A 19,780-nucleotide genomic window follows, 5' to 3' on the forward strand; every position below is an offset into this window, starting at 1 on the left:
CCTGACCATGCTCAGCAGTTTCTCCAGCTGTGCACCGCCCACCGGCTGCTCTCCCTGCTGCCTGCATCCCCGCGCTGCCCTGGCTCCAAGCCAGCGTCCTCTCCCCTGTCCTTGAGCCTCGTGCTCAGCCCCCAATTTGTGGGTACAGCTGTGGCCTGGGGAAGCGTGGGAGAGCGGGCTGGGAAGTCGGGGGGTGGCTGGTACCCCTGTGGTCAAGCAAAGTGGCTCTGGAGGGAGCTGAGGTTGAGGTGCACTCTCTCCTGGCCTCCCAGGGCCCACAGGGCTGACACTTGATTCCTGCAGCTGGGAAGGAAGGGTGCCAGCCCTCTGCTCAGCCCCTTGGTCCTGGCACAGCTTGCGTGTTCAGCCTCCTGTGCTCTGTTTTGACACCGTGCTGGGCACTCTTCCGCTGGGAGGCAGTCGGTGGTGGGACGGGGACTTCTCTGGCCCGGTGGTGGGACGGGGACTTCTCTGGCCCAGTGGTGGACGGGAGCTCTGTGGTGTCTGCCTGCCCATGGCTAACAGTCACCTTAGTTCCACCAGTGGACTCACCATCCAACTTCTGGGAACTTACCCAGACATCATTTGCAGTGATCACTGTCTTAACCACCCTGTCACCTTCCTGCCACTGGGAGAAGGACAGCCTGGTGCTGGGGACTTCTTGGGAGAAGAGATGGGTACTGTTTGAAGGGTCAGCTAGCAATGCAAGCCCACTGATAGAAGCGTGGGACTTGCCGGCAGGCTGAATAGGAATTAAACCCTGTTGGGCCACTTAATAGCGTTCTGACCCTTGTGAGTCTCTTCTTTCTGGGCCTCAGTTTCCTCATCTGTGATAGCTGGTTGTCATGCCTGTAAGGGATGTGAGAGGAGGTGCTATCCCTGCTTGATGTGTGCCCCACCCCCGACCATGGAGGAGGTGGGTGGTGGCCTGGAGACAGAGGGGGGCAATGGCGTGCTGGGGGCTGAACAGATCGATGCCCCCAGCGCTTGCTTCCCCAACCCCAGGAAAACAATTAAGTACAGATCGATGGGTGGCCGCTTTGAATATGCATAAGTGAGCACTTGACCTTCAGCGAGATCTGCTTCCCACCACACACACACACACACACACACACACACACACAAACACACACTCTTCGTGTGCTCCCCTCACAGCTGCTTGAGTCGGCCAGGTGACCTTCCCCCTCTTCAGTTGAGGCCCATATGGCACTCAGCTCCACAATCTGGCCTACCTCCAGGTCAAAAGCACCTTGACCACAGGCATTTGGCTGGCCCCCTCGTCTCTTGCTTCAGTTTTCCTGTCTTTGGAGAGAAGTCTAGATATACTGATCTCCAAGTCCCTCCCACCACCAGTCTTTGTGACCAGTAATACCCAATGAGGCCCAGAGACTCTGGATGGGGGGGAGGGGGGTTGCATGATGAAGGGGATGCCTGGTGGGAGGAGGAGTCTTAAGAAGGAGGATCTTAATAAATGGGAGCTCTAGAGAGGAGCTTGGTGAGGGGCACTCCATGCGGGCTGGGGACCTCTGATGGGAAGACACCCAGGAGAGAGGGAGCTCTGAAGGTGGAAAGGGTTTTCTGGAGGGACTCTGGTGGAAAGGGAACCCAGCAAGTAGGGAGGACTCTCATGAAGTGGCGTGATGAGAGTAAGCCCTTGCTGGGAAGACATGGGGGGCTGGGGGTGTTGGTGAGTGATGGGGTTGGGTCAGGGCCTCTGGTAACCACTCTTGCCTCCTGTCTTCCAGGCTTACAGCTTCGCCATGGGCTGCTGGCCCAAGAATGGACTTCTAGACATGAACAAGGGCCTCAGCCTGCAACACATAGGCCGGCCCCACAGCGGCATTGGTCAGTCCCTCCACACATCCCCCTGGCAGCTTGGTCAGTCCCCTGCCCACACACCCCAGTCCCGTGGCACACAGAGGGGTTCTGGGGCTCATTCAGTGCTCCAGCAGGGTGCTCTCCGTAGCTGGGGGGAGCGGGGAAGGAGGGAGGAGTGAGGGGAGAGTGGAACCTGACTGCTGGAAAGGAAAGGGTCTCTCAAAACAACTTTCAGGAGGAGGCTGGGGTCTGGGCTTTGGGTGGATCACAGGTGGCCTTGGATTCAGACCAAGGGATCCCACCCTGGGTTGCATCTCTGGCGGGTGATGTCCTCAGAGGGGTGGGCACGTCAGCTTACCCACCCCCCGTGGAGCTGGAAAAGGCTGTTTAATATTGTTTCAAGTCTGTGGCCACTAAACTGGGCGATCAATGGGAGTTAAGGAGATGAATTATTTAAACCTCACCAGCTTTTAATTAGTCGGGGTCCTTCTGACCGATGGCTCCGTCCACAGGGTATTGAACTACCCCGTAGGAGCAGCAGCCGCCATTGAGTGGTGCCTGGGCTGGGAGGGGCCACTTGGGGTACTAGATGGGGGTGCCTCCTCAGGGGGATTGCTCCATGGGAGGGGGCTGGTTCTAGGCATGGGAGGCTCTGCTGGCTTCTTATACACCATTGTGGACGTGTGTCTGTGAGGGGGTGAATGGCACCTTCAGCTGCATGTCTCTGTGTGTGTGTCTGGGAGTTTGTAAGTGTCCCTGTAATGTGTCTCTTTGAGGGATGCGTGTATGTGTGTATGGGTCACAGTGTTCTGTGTACACCTTCCTGAGGGCACCTGTCTCTCTGGAAGCAACCATCAGCCTGTGTGTGTATCCATCAGAAAACGTGTTTGTTCGTTTCTGTGCATCTCATTTGGTGTGTGTGTCTGCACACGTGTGCATGCAAATATTTTCAAGCAGGGTACTTGACAGGTATAGGCTTTGTTCCAAGTGGGGAGGAGCAGGGGTGTTCCTGGGTGATGTTACACATTAGCATAGCCTGTGTACCTTTGTGGAGGTATGACAGGGAAGGGGCCCGGCAAGATACACTGAAAGGTGTCCAGTCACCTGCTGCAGACTGGCCTCATCCTTTCCGCAGACACTGCAGGTGCCTGCTGGGGCTGGGCATGCTGAGCGGATGGTTCTGTCCTCAGGGAGCTCCTGGGAGGAGGCAGAGGCTGAACTGGGCAGTCTCCACCCAGGGTGCTCAGGGTCGGGATAGAAACACCTGGGCTGCCCCGAGGATGGTTTCTCTGGCGTCAGTTGCCGAGGGCTTCTTCTTCATTTACATTTCACTGCTTGAGGATGCCCCCATATCATTTTTATTGGCCCTCAAGGCTCTCTTGGGGTCCCGGGGGAAAGAGGAAGTGGCCATCAGGCGTGGGGAGTTGGGAATCCCCCACAACTGCTGTTCCCTCCCATAGGAGCTGTTTTATACAGCCTAGAGGAGACCCCAAACCTATCCTGCTGATGGGCCGTCGAAGTCAGCAGGAAGTTTCCTAGAGAAGATGAGACCTGAGTCAAGGGATCCCTGAAGGATGAATAGAAGTTTGCTAGGCAGACAGTTGGGGGAAGGGTTTTCTACTTTGGGGAGGCCATCTGTATACCAAAGCGCAAGGGCAGGAGGCAGCCTGTTGTGATGAGAGGACAATTTTGGACATCTGCAAGTAGTTTCCTGTGACTGGAGTGGAACATTTGGGTTAGGGAATGAAATGGCTAGAAGATAAATGGGGAAATAAGCCAGGCTTGAATGCCAGGTCAGAGGATGTGGCTTTTTGTGAGGTTTTAAGGAGACAGGAAAAGACAGGATCAGAGCTCTGGTCCAGAATCAATGAGGCAGTTGAGTGCTACACACACTAGTTCTAAGTAGGTGCTCGACAAACGCTCTGGTGGATGAACGGACGGCGAGTGAGCGATGAATCAGGCAAGGGTGTTGGGCAAGCGAGGGAGCAGAGAACCTGGGCCCGTGGGAAGGCGTGTTGGCCCAGGGAAAGAGGAGCTGCCAGAGGCGGAGGGGCTGGCAGGACTAGGGTGATTCACCCCACAGCCTGAGCGGGGCTCCCTCCCTGCTTCTGTGTATCTGTGAGAGGAAGGGGTGCCTTGTTCCGACTCTTTGCTGCCTCCTGGGACTCAGTGATGGCGTTGTTGTCTGTTCACCCATGTTGGCTCGGGGTGGGGACCCTTGAAGTATTCCCTCCTTCTTCAGAGAAGAAGGTGTTTCCCTCTGGGTGGGCCCCAGGGGCCACCCAAGGCTCTGGCTGCTGGCAGCAAAGTCAGGGCTTTGGAGCTAGCAGCAGTTCAGGCCCTGTGGCCTTAGATCAGAGGCAGTGCCACCTGCCTCCCTGGGCTGTTAGGAACAGCTGGCGCAGTCTGGGCGCACAGTGGGTGCTCCAGGAGCTGCCTCCTCTGTTGCTCTGCCCAGGGCACGGGGGGCTCCTGGCACTCGATCCTTGTACTTGTGAATGAAGGGGGCTGCCCTGCCAGTTGCTGGCTGGTTCTGAGGAGTGGGTGAGGGTGCTTGGAAGGAAGGGAGGATGCAGGGCATTAATTGGGCTGGGGGAGGCGGGGAGGGGAGGTGCAGATTTTGAGCGGTGAGGTTAATGGCCCTCGCGCCAAAGAGACAGCTTTAATGAGCTTCAGCTGGCGGTGCCCTGAGTTACTGTGCGTGCTAAAAGGGTCGCGCTGTAAGAGTTTGATGTGGACTGTTTCCCAGCCCTGGGGTCAGGGGTCAGCTCCTGTCACTGGCCACTCAGGCTGGTCCTCAGTGACATGGTGCTAATTAACTGTGTGAGGAGCTGCCAGCCCCAAGTGGGGAGTGGTATGTATCTTGCCGGGGGGTGAGGCAGCCTTGGTGACTCTGGGTAAGGGCTCTGCAGGTCCCATAGCTTAGCCCTCTCCAGGGGCTGCTGGCTTCTCCCGCAATGCCTCGGGTGGTGGGGAGTGGCAGGGTGTGCTGAGCTCCAATGATCCTGGCCCCTGGAGGAATCTCCTGAGTCTCCTTCTAAGGTATGGGTGGCAGGGGAGGGCTGTGGGGCTTACCTGGCGGGGACTTCTGCTGGGCACTGGGGTGGTGGAGGTGCTGACAGAGTAAGGGGGCAGGTGTGCTGGAGGTTTGGCCGGCCAGGCAGGACAGGGACCTTGGCTGTGGAATGGAGGGGCCCGCTGGGATAGATGTGCATGGCTGGGCTGTTTGAGGGGGAGCCGTAGGGTGTTTGGATAGAATGACCTGGTCAGAGCTGGTTCCAGTCAGTGCCATCTGAGAGTCTGTGTAGAAAGGACTAGCAATGAGAAATCACGGAAGGGAAGGCCACAGGGCAATCAATGGAGGGGGCAGTGGGGAGGGTAGGTGAGGGATGCAGGCAGTAAGCTATGCGGGAGGTGGTGGTTATTCAGGGCCGGCCAGCTGACCATGGGCAAGGGGAAGGAGGTGGTGAATGGCTACCTTGCACCTGCTGTGTTTCAGGAGCTGTGGTAGGTGCTAAACCTGTATTGGTCCTGCCCCACTGGGCTCCGTAACCAGGATGGGGACAGGGCGTGGCCCTGGGGGCTGCAGTAGGGGAGCATCAGGGCTGGAACGCCTGCCAGAGAGGGGCTCAGGGGCTGTCAGCGTGGCCTCGGGCTCAGGGAGAGACGCTTCTTCCTGGGGGAGTGGATTCAGCCTCGTGACCCCGGGGAGCAGGGTGGCATGGAGCAGGTTGCAGGTGAGGGGGACTACACATTTGCAGAACTGCTGACCGGCTGTGTCAGCGGGCTCCGTTAGTGTTCTTGCCTCGGGCAGCCTCCACCGGGCACTGCTGAGTGTGCCTTCTTTCATTTCAGCAAGTGGTCAGCACAGCACATTCACATTATTTGGGGGGGCTTTGTATTAACTCATTTAGGTTTCATACAGTCTGATGAAGGCAGCCATCGTCATCCCCATTTTACAGATTGGGAGGCTGAGGCTCAGATGAGTAACTTACTTGCAGTCACACAGGCAGTCAGACCAAGGAGCCAGGATTCACTCTCGGGTCCATCCGAGCACAAAGTCTGTATTCTTACCACCGTGCTGAACTAGGAGCACCTTTTTTGGTGTTGGGCCTTGTGCTGCCAGCAGAGACAGTGAGGAAGAAAACAAGCTTACGTTTGGCATTTCTCTCAGTGTCACATAAAACCCACAGGTCTTTGCAAAGCTTTGGTAGCAGCAGGTGAGGAAGAAAGGGGAAGCGGGCGTGGCCACCCTGGCACAGTTGCCCTGGGAGCCAGGGCCCTGCCCCTTAACAGTGATTTCCGTTTGCCTTCCATCCAGGAGATCCTGAGCATCAGCTAGGGGCCACCCCTCTGAGGGTCTTGCCTAGCCCTCCCAGTGTGAGTGCACAGAATACATCCCTAGGCCCCAGGTAGAGGTAATGATCAGGCCCTACACACTTGACATACCCTACATACAGGCCATACATACATACAGGCCCTTCTTTCTTGTTGGAAATCCACACAGGAAACCTCAGTAAAATCTCCCCTGTTGTTGGGACATGGAGGCCCTGCAGACTGCCGGCGTCACAGGTGGGGCAAACAATCGAAACCTTCCCTGGTGCCCAGCTGGGTGGTCCTGCCCTGGCTGCTTAGCTCCTCTGCTCAGGGACCGGGGATTCCACAGGCTCCAGGTGAGATGGGATGGCAGATCACCGGGTGAGCCCTCTCAGGAGCTTGCTGCCCAGCACAGTTTGGCAAGAGAGCTGGGCTGGCAGGTGGCTGGGTGGGGCCTGGCCCTGGGGGGCAGTGCCCGCCTGTAGGCTCCCCTGAAGGAGTGGGGTGTCTATCAGAGTCCAGTCAGAGCGCATTAGCTCTGTGACACGGATCTCATTAGCGCCCGTGAGAGATGTCACTGCAGGAGAATCATCGGTTCGGGGAGATGCTTGTACCAAAAGGAAGAAAGGACAGTGACAGCCTTTTCTCTGCCGCCTCCGCCGCCGAGCTCCCTGGGCCGCCCGCCCTCCTCCTCGTGGGGGGGTGGGGGTGCTGGCTAATGAGCTCGTCTGCAGTACAGCTCTGCCTTCCCCTCCTTGAAGTTCCCCGGTCCCTCTGAAGACCTCGGGCCCGGGATTAGCACACACCAAACGCCAGCAACCCTCCCCCCCCCACTGCCCAGCAGGGAGTTCCTTCTGATCACCCTGCTCCTGCTCCTGCTACCCTGGGCGAGGGAAAGAGGTGGGGCTGGGACAGAGCCATTGGCGGAGGGGTCACTCCTGGAAGGCTCCAGCTCCTTTGCCTCCCTTGACAGGGTGACCATGTCCACTTCTCTGCAGTGGGCTCTTCCTTCCCAGAGTTCCCATCTTCTCCCCGCCTCCCCACCGCATGACATCTCCTACCCATCCCTGCGCTGAACTCTCCCCCCAAGGCAGGGGAGAACGTGGGGCCTGTGGCCAAGGGCCCAGCAGGGAGGATGTAGATCTGACCTGGGACTTGCTGGCTGAGCTCGAGGGCTTCAGAATCAGCCAGAGCCCAGTCTGGACTTCTTCGGATGACCTGAGGGTGGTGAAGTGTTGAGGTGAGGCCTCTGCGACCTGACAGACTTGTTCCTGGCCATCCTGGAGAGGCAGAGGGGTATCTCGCCCCCCACTCCTAGCTTTGGCCATCCTCAGGGCAGGCAGGCTGGGAGGGGAGAAGTCAGCATAGCTCCCTTATGAGGAGCAGGGAGGGACAGCTGGAGTGTGTGTTTCCCCAGCACTACCACCCCCCTTCCCCCTCTCCCCTAACCCCATCCAGTTCTTTCTAGAGTGTCCCAGAGAAAATGATGAGCCGGGGGTGGTGGCTGACCACAAGAAGGGACAAGTCTAGGCATCTACAGGGCCTCCACTGGGCTGCCTGCCTAGTGCTTGGGGCTGTTCACACCTTCCTCCCTGGGCTGGTGCACTCGGAGCCCAGGAACATCTGAGGAACTGGCCCTTGCCAGATACAAGAGATGGAGAAATGGATGGATGGATGAGTGGAGTGGTGGACAGGCGAAGGAGGTTCTGGTGTCTGCCTGTGTGTGCTGTGTGTGTATGATGCACTGGGAAGTACAATCTTTGTTTCCCTACCTTCCTAGCCCCAGGCCCGGCTTGGCCTCCCCTTGTCTCTCTCTGTATCTCCTGTCAAACCATCGCAGACGTAAATGACAAAGAAATCAGAAAGACAGATCAATGCCGGCCAAATTAGCACTTGCAGATAGACTGTGCGGGGATGTCAGCGCCCTGACCCCTGGTGATCTTGCAGCCTCCGCTGCTGATATTATGCAAATTGCATCCATCTGGCAGGACCTGCGTGCTGGCTGCTTCTACTCAGAGGAGTAATGGGCTGGGGTGGGCGGGAGTGTCAGAGCAAGAGTCGTGGAGTGAGTGTGTGCATGTGTGAGCATGTGCTTGAGTGTGTGCGAGGGCGTGTGGTGCCCACCAAGCACTGGGCGGTGATGGAGTGATTGACAGGGCAGATAAGGGGCTGCATTGGATTCCTTTGGGCTGGGGGATTAGGAGCAGCCACAGATGGGAGATAACCGGACTTCATTTCAGTTTATTTTTCTCCTTATCCCTCTCCCCACCTTCACTCCCCGAAAAACACAATCTCTGTAGTTTGCGTTTCCATCAATATTTGCAAGTCATTACCACTGGTTTAAGGTGAGAGACAATGTCAAGGCCCAGACCAGTCCAGCCCTTCCCCCAGTCCCGTACAGGTCTGGTACCTCGAGAATGAATACCTAGAGTGACCCAGAGAGCCTGCATTCCCGTGGTGGTCCTAGCACCCCTCTCCTCCCAAGCCCACAGTACTCAAGGGACAATCTATTTCATGGACCATCCCTCCTAACCTGCCTCATCTGACCTCAGTGCCACCTGACAGTCCTTAAGCTGGGCCCCTGCCACCTGACACTGCTGTGTGACATCCCTGTCCCCAAATTGTGGCTCCAGCATCGGAGCTCCTGCCCCTGGTATCAGCTGGGTCCCCTGGGAGCTGCTCTTTTTTTTTTTTCCTACAGGGCTCTGAACCCTTCTTCACAGCTTTTTCTGTCCCTGACATTTTTGACCCAGCTGGGCAAAGTGAGGCCTGTGGAGAAGGGAATTTGTCCCGGTCCGAATCCACCATCCTTCCACTGTACCTTTCCATAAGATTTGCTGGTGCCACGTGTAGTAGAGACGACTCTACACCTGCTACCTCAGTGACTCCTCAGGCCCTGTGAGATTGGGGCTGTCACCTATATCGTATTTAAGGAAGCTGAGGAAGGCTGTCACACACCCAGGGCAGCAGAGCAAGGAGGTGGGAGAGCTGGGGTTCAAACACATGTCTCTCTAGGATCAGAGCTCACCACCCAGCTCCCCTGCCTCCCTGCCGTGCCACCAGCCCCAGATGCTCACACATCGCCATGCCTGGATCTGCTTAAGGGAACCATCCATGCACAGTAGGCCGACAAAGTCCTTCAGCTCCTGGCCTCTGAATGCAGACCGTGGCCCACAGCAGACCCCCGGCCAGGCTGAACCAGCCCCAAGGGGGCAGGATTCAAACACAGCTCACCCTCAGGAGCTGTGTCTGAGTCAGTTGGGCTGTAACAAGAAGGACACACAGAGGACAGAATGCACACAGCGGCTGAGCCGGCCCAGGGACATGTCACAGCATGTGGCCCCTGGGGCCCCGCCGCTCGGAGAGGTGCTGAGCCACTCAGGCCAGCCAGCTGTCCCAGGAGCCCCTCCAGAACGGGGTCCCCGCTGTACCCTCCCGCCAGGCAGGGTTGGGAGCTGGGAGTGCTGGGGACATGTCCGGGGACACGTGTGCAAGGGGAGCTTGTCCTAATGAGGAGAACATGGCTGCTAGTTAGGCGAGGGGCGGGCGGGGAGCCGCAGAGCTGATTGAAGGCAGGGGCAGGGGTCAGACAATTAGGCCCAGATCCGGCCGTTTGATGTGAGTTCTGAGGCCTCAAAGCCTCCCTTCAGCCCGCTCCCTCCACTCCCTCCTCTCCCTCTTTCCTTTCTTCTTCTGCCCAAAGGCAGGAAGGATGGAAACGCTTACTCTCACTGTTACTATTATTAAACTCTGCAGCAAGCCAGCCAGACCCCAGGACTCTTGCCCACAGGGGGCACCCCAGGACCCCCAGGAGGCTCCTTGGGCCCCAGGGGGTGGGGGTGGGGGTGTGCAAATCTGGCCAGAAGCCAAGGCCAGCTGGAGGACTGGGACGAGCTGAGCCCTAGGGCAGGGTCACCTGCTGCCTCTCTTGCTTCTGGCTGATTGAATAAGGTCGCCCAGTGGGGAATTTGGTCCTGGGTCCCGCTTAGACCATCACCTCCTGCAGCCTCCTGGTTCTTTCCTGTACTGCCCTGGGGGCTTGGGGGTCAGGGCGTGGGTCATTCATCCTCATACTCCATCACAGAGATCATCATTTGTAGTCCCATGCCTTGCCCCAAAGATGAAGATGCACAGTCACGTCGCTCCACACTGCTGTCGCACTCACACACCAAAGCAGGACCCCACCCTCATCTCATGGCCACAGGCACCATCACAGGGTCCCGTACACCCACAGGGTCTTGCGCAAAAGCCCTGACTGTCTGTGGCGGCAGGGCCCTGGGAACTAAGCCCCTCCCCTGGGGTGGCTGGGAACAGTCTGACCTTGTGTCTGGGGTGGGTGGGTATCGGGCCCTTCCAGTCCCCCATCCTAGGTAATAAGCCTTGCGAGCTGGTACTGACCAGAGAGCGGGAGGAAGCCGGACTGGGGGGGTGGGGGGGAGAGGGAGGGTGGGAGCAGAGATAAATGTTAGCTCATTTCTTCCGTAATTAGTTACTCCCTCATCCCCGCGTTGTAATTGTGAACAAGCTGTAATGTTTAATTAGTCTGTAAATGAAACCCCAATTTCATAATGGCCTGGCTGACAGGGCTAAGTGAGCAGGGGGGTAGGCGGAGGGGAGGTAATAGGGAGGGCCTGGGGCGGGGGCGGGGGTGGGGGTGCGGGCTCGCGGTCTCACCTCCTCTTCTCAGCCCCAGCCTGGTCTCTGGTTGGGGCGGCTCTGAGACTGATGGCATCCTGCCTTCCCGCCTGTAACCTCTCCTCAGGCCTTTCTTACCTGCAAGAGAGGGAATTCGGAAGGGTTCCTGACATCCTTCTCCCTCCCTCCCTTCCCTGCTATTCTCTGGGTGGCATACCACAGTCACAGCCCAACCCAGATGCCTCTGGTTGGAGAAACGGACAGTGGGGGGGTGGGGGGGAGGCAGACCCAGTCGGTCCAACCTTCCCCCTCCCCAAGTCATCCTACTAAGAGACCTTCGCTTGCTGGCCCCTGGACCTGAGGATATGGCCCGAGACCTCGAGGAGCCAGTGATTGGCGTAGATAGGCTCCGCCCCTCCGGTGCGGCGGCTAAAGGGAATCAGCCTGGGCGCTAGGCTGACACCCCAGGCCAGACGCGGCTCTCGGTAGGTATCTCCGCAGACTGCGATGAACCGGAGCTGCCGCAGGGGGGAGCCCCCGGCCCCACCGCGGCCTCATCGGTTTCTCCTGTCTCCCCCACAACATCCTCATCGTCTGCACGCGCCCCCGCCCTGCCTGCTGCAGCCATAAATCTCAATTTACGAGGGCGGCTCTGGTGGGGGAGGGAGACAGCGCTGCTAATGACGGCTCCTCAGCCGGATTTTTCATGTTGCACAGTCATAAATTTTTAAGGACAGCATGGGCAGCACGTTAGCGAGTTATCGAGGCTGCCTCCATGCTGGCTGCCTAGCTCCAAGAAGACAGGGGCTGAGCGGGGTAGAGCAGGCGTTTGGGTCAGGGTAAGGCTGGGTCAAGCAGGCAGGCTAGCCTGAGCCTTCTCACAGCGTGGCTAATGCTGCCAGAGCAGCCCCTAGTAAGGACAGGCACATGGGGTGGGATCAGGCATATGGGCACCCAGGCCCTGGCGTTGGGAGCTGCTAATGGATGCCACTGCTCCATGACTTGACACCGTGATGTACGGAGAGCCTGGAGACATATGGATTTTCAAAGTGACCACTTTGCATAGAATTACAAACCCCCAAGCATGTGCACTGTGAGGTCTTTGCCCTGGCAGAGCTACATTTGGTTCATAAACAAGGTCCCTTTTAGGATTGCTCTCAAGATTGGGGATCCCTGGAGTCACCAAGGGAGATTCCTGGGGGAAATCCCTCCACCGAAGGGGCAGATCTATGGACCTGCCAGGAGCCTGGAGCCATGCTGACCTCATTCTGATTACATCCATCATTTCGGGTTGTGTGGTCCTGGGTAAGTCATGCACCTTCCAGGGCCTCTGTTTCCTCCTCTTTAAAGTGGGATTGTTGATGGTGCCTACCTGTGAGGCTTACCATGAAAGTATTGTACCACCCTGCTTATGAGTTAGCCCGTTTATCTATATAAATCTCTGGGAAACTTGAGGCGAGTGTCTGGGGAAAGGTCTTTGTGGGAGATGGTGGGCATTCGTTTTTGTGCAGTGATTCATTCAGAAGGTGTTTGCTGGGGTCTTCTGGGTGCCCAGTCTGGTGCTGAGTTTTCAGAGATGAGGCCACTTCCTTCCTAGGAGGTGATTTGAGCATGGTGGCTGAGGCCAGTCAGTGTCCCCAGCCCTGGCCTGCCACACCTAAGCTTCCGGGCATTCAGAGGCCCACACTGGCCTCCTTAGAGTCCTCCAGGCCAAATGCTCACCTGAATTTCCTGATCTGTGCAGCTGAAGGCTTACAGTCTTGACCACTTGTCCAGTGCCACAGGCACAAAGGGCAAGCAATTCAGACACTGCTCAAGTCAGCAGAGGTGGTGTGAGTGTGTGCTTGTGTCCAGGTGTTTGGGAGGACTCTGTGCTAATCTCCTGGGACAAATGCTGGTCACTTAGGGAGAGGAGCATACCCAGGCTGGGCCTCGTTGATGTAGGGGCCCCTTCTGAAGCCTCTCTCCTCATGCCCCCTGTACTGCAGCCCACAGCACCCTTCCTCATTCTCTGGAACCTGCCATGCCTTCATTTACCTCCGGGCTTTCCCACCTGGCTTTATTTTCCTTGGGAGCCCCCATTCCCACCCTTAGCCTTCGGAGCACAGCTCAGTTTGCTGTTCAAGGAAGACTCCTTGACTCCTAGCCTTGGTCAGGTCCCCTCCCCTGCACACTCAACCTTTGGAGCATGCCGTCATAGTCCTCACTAAGAATCTGTTAAATGCCCCCTCCCCGCTCCGCTGCACTAGATTGAAAGTTCCCTGAGGGCAGGAATTTCTGTCTCTTTCGTTCAGCTTGTGTCCCCGAAGCATAACATAGTGTCTGACTCCTGTGGGTAGATAGTGGATAAAATGTGTTGTTTTGAATTGAGTTAAGCTGTGCTGAGACAGCTCAGGCCCACCCCTGGGTGCCAGGGCAGGGGGAGGGGGCTAGGGAAGTGCCTGGAGCTGAGGTGGTTCCCATTAGTCCTCATGATTAATTCACAGCCACACTGTGATGGAGTGGGCTTGTCCCCAGTCAGCGCCTCCGCTGGGGCCCACCTGTTAGCGACAAACAAACAAAGGGGATAAATAATGCATTGGGAGCTGAGCCAGGCAAGGCGGCGGCATTGAAATTAATAGGGATTAGCTGAGCAGCTTGAGGATGAAATATTTACCAGGTGGGACTGGGCTTAGGGAGGGCAGCCCCCGCTCCCAGAGTCCCCAGGCTTGCTTAGGCCCTTCTCCAGGGCATCACTGGCAGGGACTGTGGAGCCCAACACTGCTCCTTCTGGCCCTAGATGTCTTGATTCAGGACGGGCTGGCCAGGTCAATGAGAGCTCAGGTCCCAACCTGTCTCTGGCACAGCAGATCTTGGGGAAATAAAGATACTCGGAACGAGTGGAGGTGGGAAAGGAGCCGAAGCTGCCAGCACGTGGGAACCTGGGGCAGGATTGGGGCTGGGGCCTGTCTGGGCGGCAGGCGGCAGGTATCAGGGCCAGAGTAGGCTCACGTGATCTTGTCCCCCCATCCTTCCCTCTTTCTTTTCCTCCAGTCCTTCCTTTCCTCCACTTACTACGTATTTACTGAGGGCTTCTGTGGAGATAACAGGAGTGCCGTCAAGGGATTTGTGGTCCAGCAGGGGGTGACAGAGGCAGTCACATGGAGAAACAGTGGCTGCTGTGGGAACACACAGAAGGGGTTCCTAGCGTCACCATGGGGATGCAGGCAAGGACCGCAGGAAACCGCAGCAAGCTTCTGTCCCTCAGAACGGCCTAGCAGTGGGGGAAGAGCTTCCCAGGCAGAAGGAAGAACATGTGGAAAAGCCAAGAGGGAGAAGAGGCTGAATTCCACAGTCTGACAGGAGTGTGGGAAAGATGAGGCCCGAGAGGGACCCTGGGTAGATCCCCGGAACTGAGTGGAGGAGTTTGGACACTATCCTTGGAGCAGTGAGGCTTTGTTGAAAGTGGTGGTGGTGGTGGTTTGAATTATGAACTCTTAAACTTTTTACTTGGAACTGGTTTTCTGTTTGCAGAAGCTTCTCTTACCCTGCTTTCCCTAGTGTTAGCCTCTTGCCCAGTTGCAGTGCAGCCATCAGCACCAGGCCGTTAGCATTGGTCCCTTACTGCTTATTAAACAAAAGGCCTTATTTCAGTTTCACGACATTTCTACTGATGTCCTTTTTCTGTTCCAGGAGCATTGAAGGGGTTTAAGATGGAGTGAAATGACCAGATTTGTGGCTTAGAAGGACACCATGGAGGAGGAGGTGGAGAGGGGGCAGTAATGTCACCTGGTTGAGAGAGGTTGACTCCTGGACCAAGAGGATGGTAGTAGGTGTACAGGTTGAGAAACTATTAGAAGATAGGTGGTAAATAAAGCTTACATTTGCTGAGGGAGAGTGCAGAGAGTCTAAAGGGAGGAAGGCTAATGACCGTGGTTAGGAGGAAAGGCCCGGGGGCTGGAGGAGGGGAGGGGAGAAAGGGTGGTGCCACTGAAACCCAGAGAAGCGTCTCAAGGCCGGAGTCAGCCCACTGAAGCTGTATCAGAGAGAACGGGGGTTACTCACAATGTAAGACCCCTGAAAAGCAGTCAGGGTAGACTCCAGAAGCCAGGTAGAGTTGGGGAGAGGGTGGCTTCGGAAGTAACTTCAGGACAATTCCTCTGCTGTATCAGGATGAAAGGCGGGGACCGGCCCAGGTGCAGGGGGCTGGCTTCTGTGCTTCCTGTGAAGTAGGAGACAAGATTGTGTGGGTGAGGCAGTCGGGTGATGCTGGGGGTAGGGGTTAGAGAGTTGTAGAAAGTAGAGAAAATGTGAGATTGTCACTAAGGAAAAAGAGCGCATGTACACAGAAAACGGGGTGGTGTTTATACACCCAGGTGAGGTCGATGACTCTGATTTTATGAGTCACATGAGCCTCTAAGGTTACTATTTTCTCTAGTCACACTCAGCCCAGATGTAAGCTTAAAGAAGGCAGAGTTTGGTTTTTCCAGGCAAGGGTGATGGGAGGAAAAGGGAGCAAGAGAGTTGAAACTACTGGCAAGAAAGGACTGAGATGATGGACTGTGGAATCCAGGCTCCAAAGTGAGGTGTATCCGTTACGTTGCCTGGACCAAAACTACTTGGTATGTACCCAATAGCCATTGACCTTCTTCCTCATTAGATAGAGCCCCTGGATAATTAGGGGTAACATGGTGTACCCAGTTAAATGCTACTTTCTTTAAGTTTCTCATACAACTAGATGCTAATATCTCTGAGTTCTGGCTAGTGAGATAAAAAGAAAAGTGTGCGGGCCTGAACACACTGAACACACCTATCCCTTTCAGGAGCAATACTGAAAGGGAAATGACTCAGCTGGAAAGTACATTAGTCTTGCTTTTTTCCTTCTTCCTCTTTCCTAAAATGTGGATGTGATGGTTGGAGCTTCAGCAGCCATTTTGGACCATGAGATAATCTAGACATTGGAAGTGACATTGCTAAGAAGGGCAGGGGAGGAAGAAGAAACCATGAGTGAGTCTGTTGACTTTGTATTGCTGTGGGACTTTGAAAAAGTCTACTTAAATTGCACGTCACATACATAAAAATCCTTTCTCAGTAAAGTATTTTCTTCCCTCTGTTTTCTCCTGGGTTCCCATCTAAGCTTGACTTCTTTTAGCCTTTATGGTAACATGGCCTGTATCCTGAGATATAGCAGGAAAACATTTTGAGCAAATATTTTAAGAGAACATAACAGGGGTTACCAATTCCCTAGCCTCAAATAGTGCCCTTGCTGCCCTTTGCCTCCCCTGATTTATTTTCTCACTCTCTTTCCTGCCTTTAGATTCTGTATCAGTTACTATGCTTTTGCCTACAAGAAAAAGAAAACCCAATTTAAATCTTAAACAATAAGAGGGTTTATTACATCACAAGAGAGGTAAGGTTATCCTAGGGTTGGTTCATTTAGCATCTCAGCAGTGTCATCAAGGACATTCAGGGGTTTTTTGTTTTTCGTTTCTCTGTCCTTTTATCTTCAGCATGTTCTTCACAGACTAACTGCCCTCAAGGCTGGGAGATGGCTTCTTTGGTCCCAGACATGATGTACAGACATGAAAACGTCCAGCCAGAATATAAAGGACTATTTCCCCCTCATGCTTCTCTTCTTAAGAGTCAAGAAATTTTCTTGGAAGGTCTTTCAGCAAACTTACCATCATATCCCAGTAGCCAGAATGCTTGGCTGCTCCTAAACCCATGACTGGCAAGGGGTTAGGATCCCCACAAATGGCTCAGACCCTGGGGGTTCCCCCTGGGTCAGTGAAGGAGGAGCGGGCTCCACTAGCTCTGCAGAGAGGGAGTGGCTGTTGGATAAGCAGCCAACAGTGGGCAGAAAGACCAGAAGGGGGATGTACCTGGAGAGATGAGGGATCGAAATGGTTTTGAGGTTCCAGTGAGGGGAAAGAAAGGCTTCCCTGGTGCCTCAGATGGGAAAGAATCTGCAGTGCAGGAGACCCAGGTTCAATCCCTGAGTTGGGAAAACTCCTGTTTTGGGCTTCCCTGGTGGCTCAGACGGTAAAGCGTCTGTCTGCAATGCAAGAGACCCAGGTTCGATCCCTGGGTTGGGCAGACCCCCTGGAGAGGGAATGGCAACCCACTCCAGTACTCTTGCCTGGAAAATCCCATGGACGGAGGAGCCTGGTGGGATACAATCCACGGGGTCGCTAAGAGTCAGACATGACTAAGCGCTTTCACTTCACTTTCAGTAGAGATGTATGAATTTATTATTTCAAAGGAAGAACAGTGGAGGAGGTTAGCCAGGTGGAAGGTGTGATTGTGGAAACGGGTGAAAATAAGATATAACGGAGATGGTTGTTAGTGCCGACGGCAAACACTAAGAGGCTGGCAGCAAGGTTCGCAAACGGCAGGATGCAGAGGCCGTGACAGGCAGGGCTCCTGGGAGGGAGGTGGCCATGGTCTGTGTTGACAGCGCATGCTCCCAGGACAGACCTCAGATAGGCTGCTGGCCTGTGGGTCTGGGGCCACGTCACAGGTGCCTGGGGCATGCAGACAAGCAGCCTAACCTCTCTGTGTCCTGGGTGTCCATTCTGGAAAGAATCTGCCCTCATTGGTCAGGCCATTCTGGAAGGAGGGGAAGCCCCATCACCTTCCCAGTGGAGCCACTCCAGGGCCCCCAGAAGACAGTTCCACAGGAGACCCCTAGGGACAGGCTAAGGTGGGAGCTTGGTTGGGGCAGAAGAGGCTGCCAGGCATGGCGGGTGTGCTCCGCAGTTCTTAGTGGCCACTTCTTCCCTGCTCCCCTCCCACACCAGATCCTCTTTACTTGGCCTTAGGTTATCAAGCACTTTTAGCCATGGTGTCCAGAGCCAGGAGGAGGGTGAGGCTTATTGGCCCCTCTAGCCCAGTGGGGTCTTGGCTGGGGATGAGTGGGGGGAGGCAGGCACCCGTTGTAATGGCCAGAGCAGCCGCCCTGTTACTACGGCGTATTTCACTTTTAATTCTGACATATAATGTAATGATCTTTTTTAAGGCCCGATGATATTATCTGCCTGACTAGATTATTGAGTCTTCATCATCTCCAGATAAATTTATGGCCAGGACGAGGCTCAGGATTTATCATCAGTCAATAGAGCTCGATACTCTAACAAGGCGTGTAATAAGATATACATATTTAATGATCCAAGGGGAGGAGCGCTAATGGGAGCCCAGAGTGACTGGTCCACGGGTCTGGGGCTCTGCCCTGGGGCTGCCATAGCTGGAGGGGCGTGGATGTGGTCTCTGCCCCATGGTCCCCAACTCAGGACTGCCTCAGTCTCCTCCTGTCAAGACCCTGAGGGACAGGCAGACAGGGAAAGGGTAAGGCAACAGGGATCGTGTCCAAGCTGGGCCCGGTGGGTGTGCATGCGCCCCAGTGGGAACTCCTCTCCCTGCTTCCAGGCCTTGGAGGGCTTTGGGGTGTCCTTAGACCTGTACGCCTGGGCCCCTGAGCATTAGGGCGGGCCCACAAAGGGAGGGAGTGCCGGGGCTGCGTGCCCAGCCCGCGCTGATGGTGACGGATGGTTTTTCATTACAGCCTCTCAGGTCCTGCCCGCGCCCTGTGTGGAAATTCTATTTATTCCCTAATTTGTAAAAATTCCCTCTTTATCTGATCCCAATCAGGGCGGGGTAATTGGCTCTCTGGGGCAGCGGCTGGGGTCCTTGATGAAGAGCTATGTGGATGTACCCGGCCCGGCCCCCGCCCGGCCCGCCACCAGGGCCCACAATTAATAATGATTTGCAAATGGCAGACAAGCAATAACACAGAAAGATGTGGCGTCCGCGCTGCCTCTTCATTTCCTCCCCTCGCAGATATAAATGGCCACAGAACAAAAACCCAGCACTATAAATTCTGGAATTAGTTATTCACTGGGATAAATGGGGCCTGGAGCCAACCCGCCCCTCTCTGCCGCCACCCTTCTTGCCTACTTTGACCAGTCCGAGTCTGTCCCTAGGTGTGTTCCTGAGCCCGGCCCCTGACTCAGTCCCCGGGCTTCCTGCTAGACCCTGCTCTACCATGCCAGCTCCCCTTCCTGTGTGGCCTAGAATTGGGAGAGGACACTTGGGTCTGCAGCTTCTGCCTCTCTTCATTGACCTCTCTGGCTACCCGATCAGGCTCCTGTCCCAGACTCCACTGGGGTCTGAATGTAGTTGACTTGTCCTGCCAGGCCTGGGAGTCTGGACCCAGGTTAGTCTTGGGTGCCTTTGGCATTTGGAACCTGTCCCGTCATCTGCCTGGCCAAGTCTGAGTCAGGCTCCCGGTGGCCACATGTTAGTGGCCTATAAGTGATTCTGTGCTTACTGGTCAGGCTGTCTCAGGCTGTTGGCACAGGCGTTTCCAGGCACTGTGCCCTCTCGGCCAGGCGCATCCTCTCCCCGCCCCCCAAGTGGCTTCGAGCTGGCGGGTAATGGGCGTGTAATGGCCTCATTTCCATGCCCGGCCTCCAGGAGCGGCGGTAAGTGTTTGATTGCCTTAATTTCCAAACACATCATTATCCCAGCTTTACCAGCGCTTAATAAACACTTTATGAGGATTTTTTTAAAAACATCTTCGGTCCGCATACTTCTCTGAAGTGATAAACTCTAATTAAGTCTAATATTTAAAAATATGGTAATGGTGAGTTGTTTGAATAAGTGGACTGCATTTCTGTAATTTCATTATTACGTAAAACACGCTAATTATTTGGAGCGCGCTTATTACGGAGAGAGAAATCGCCTGCTAATCAAGATGAAATTGCCTTTTCCCCTTATTGTGGAACCACCGTCATCCTTCACCATCAGCCCTGTGGCACCTCCAGGCACCTCGGTGGGGTGGAGGGGGGTTGTGCGGGGTGGGGGGCGGCTGGAAGAAGGGGTCACTTTGGAGTTGAGGCTAAGAGGGTCCTGTCTGGGGGGAGGGCAGGGAGCTGCAGGAGCCCTGTTGGTGGGGAGAAGGGAATCTGTGTCTGGGGTGGGGTGTTTCCGATGGGCCAAGGTCACCCTGTCTGTGGGCCCTGGGGACTGCGTG

The 19,780-nt window shown here is 55.6% G+C and overlaps 1 protein-coding gene across 3 annotated transcripts in view; it reads left to right on the forward strand.

Annotated features, from left to right (window-relative positions):
- Nucleotides 1–19,780, forward strand: part of ERI3 (ERI1 exoribonuclease family member 3) — a 132,367-nt gene that overhangs the window by 105,611 nt on the left and 6,976 nt on the right. For 2 of the 3 annotated variants that reach the window (XM_068964874.1, XM_068964875.1), the window contains one exon: nucleotides 1,746–1,845. The exons of the other annotated variant lie outside the window; for it this stretch is intronic. In XM_068964874.1, coding sequence (XP_068820975.1) covers nucleotides 1,746–1,845 — 100 coding nt within the window. The remainder of the gene's footprint in view (nucleotides 1–1,745; nucleotides 1,846–19,780) is intronic. 3 annotated transcript variants of the gene reach the window in all.

The sequence above is a fragment of the Capricornis sumatraensis genome, chromosome 2 (assembly GCF_032405125.1).
Source record: "Capricornis sumatraensis isolate serow.1 chromosome 2, serow.2, whole genome shotgun sequence".
NCBI lineage: Eukaryota > Metazoa > Chordata > Mammalia > Artiodactyla > Bovidae > Capricornis > Capricornis sumatraensis.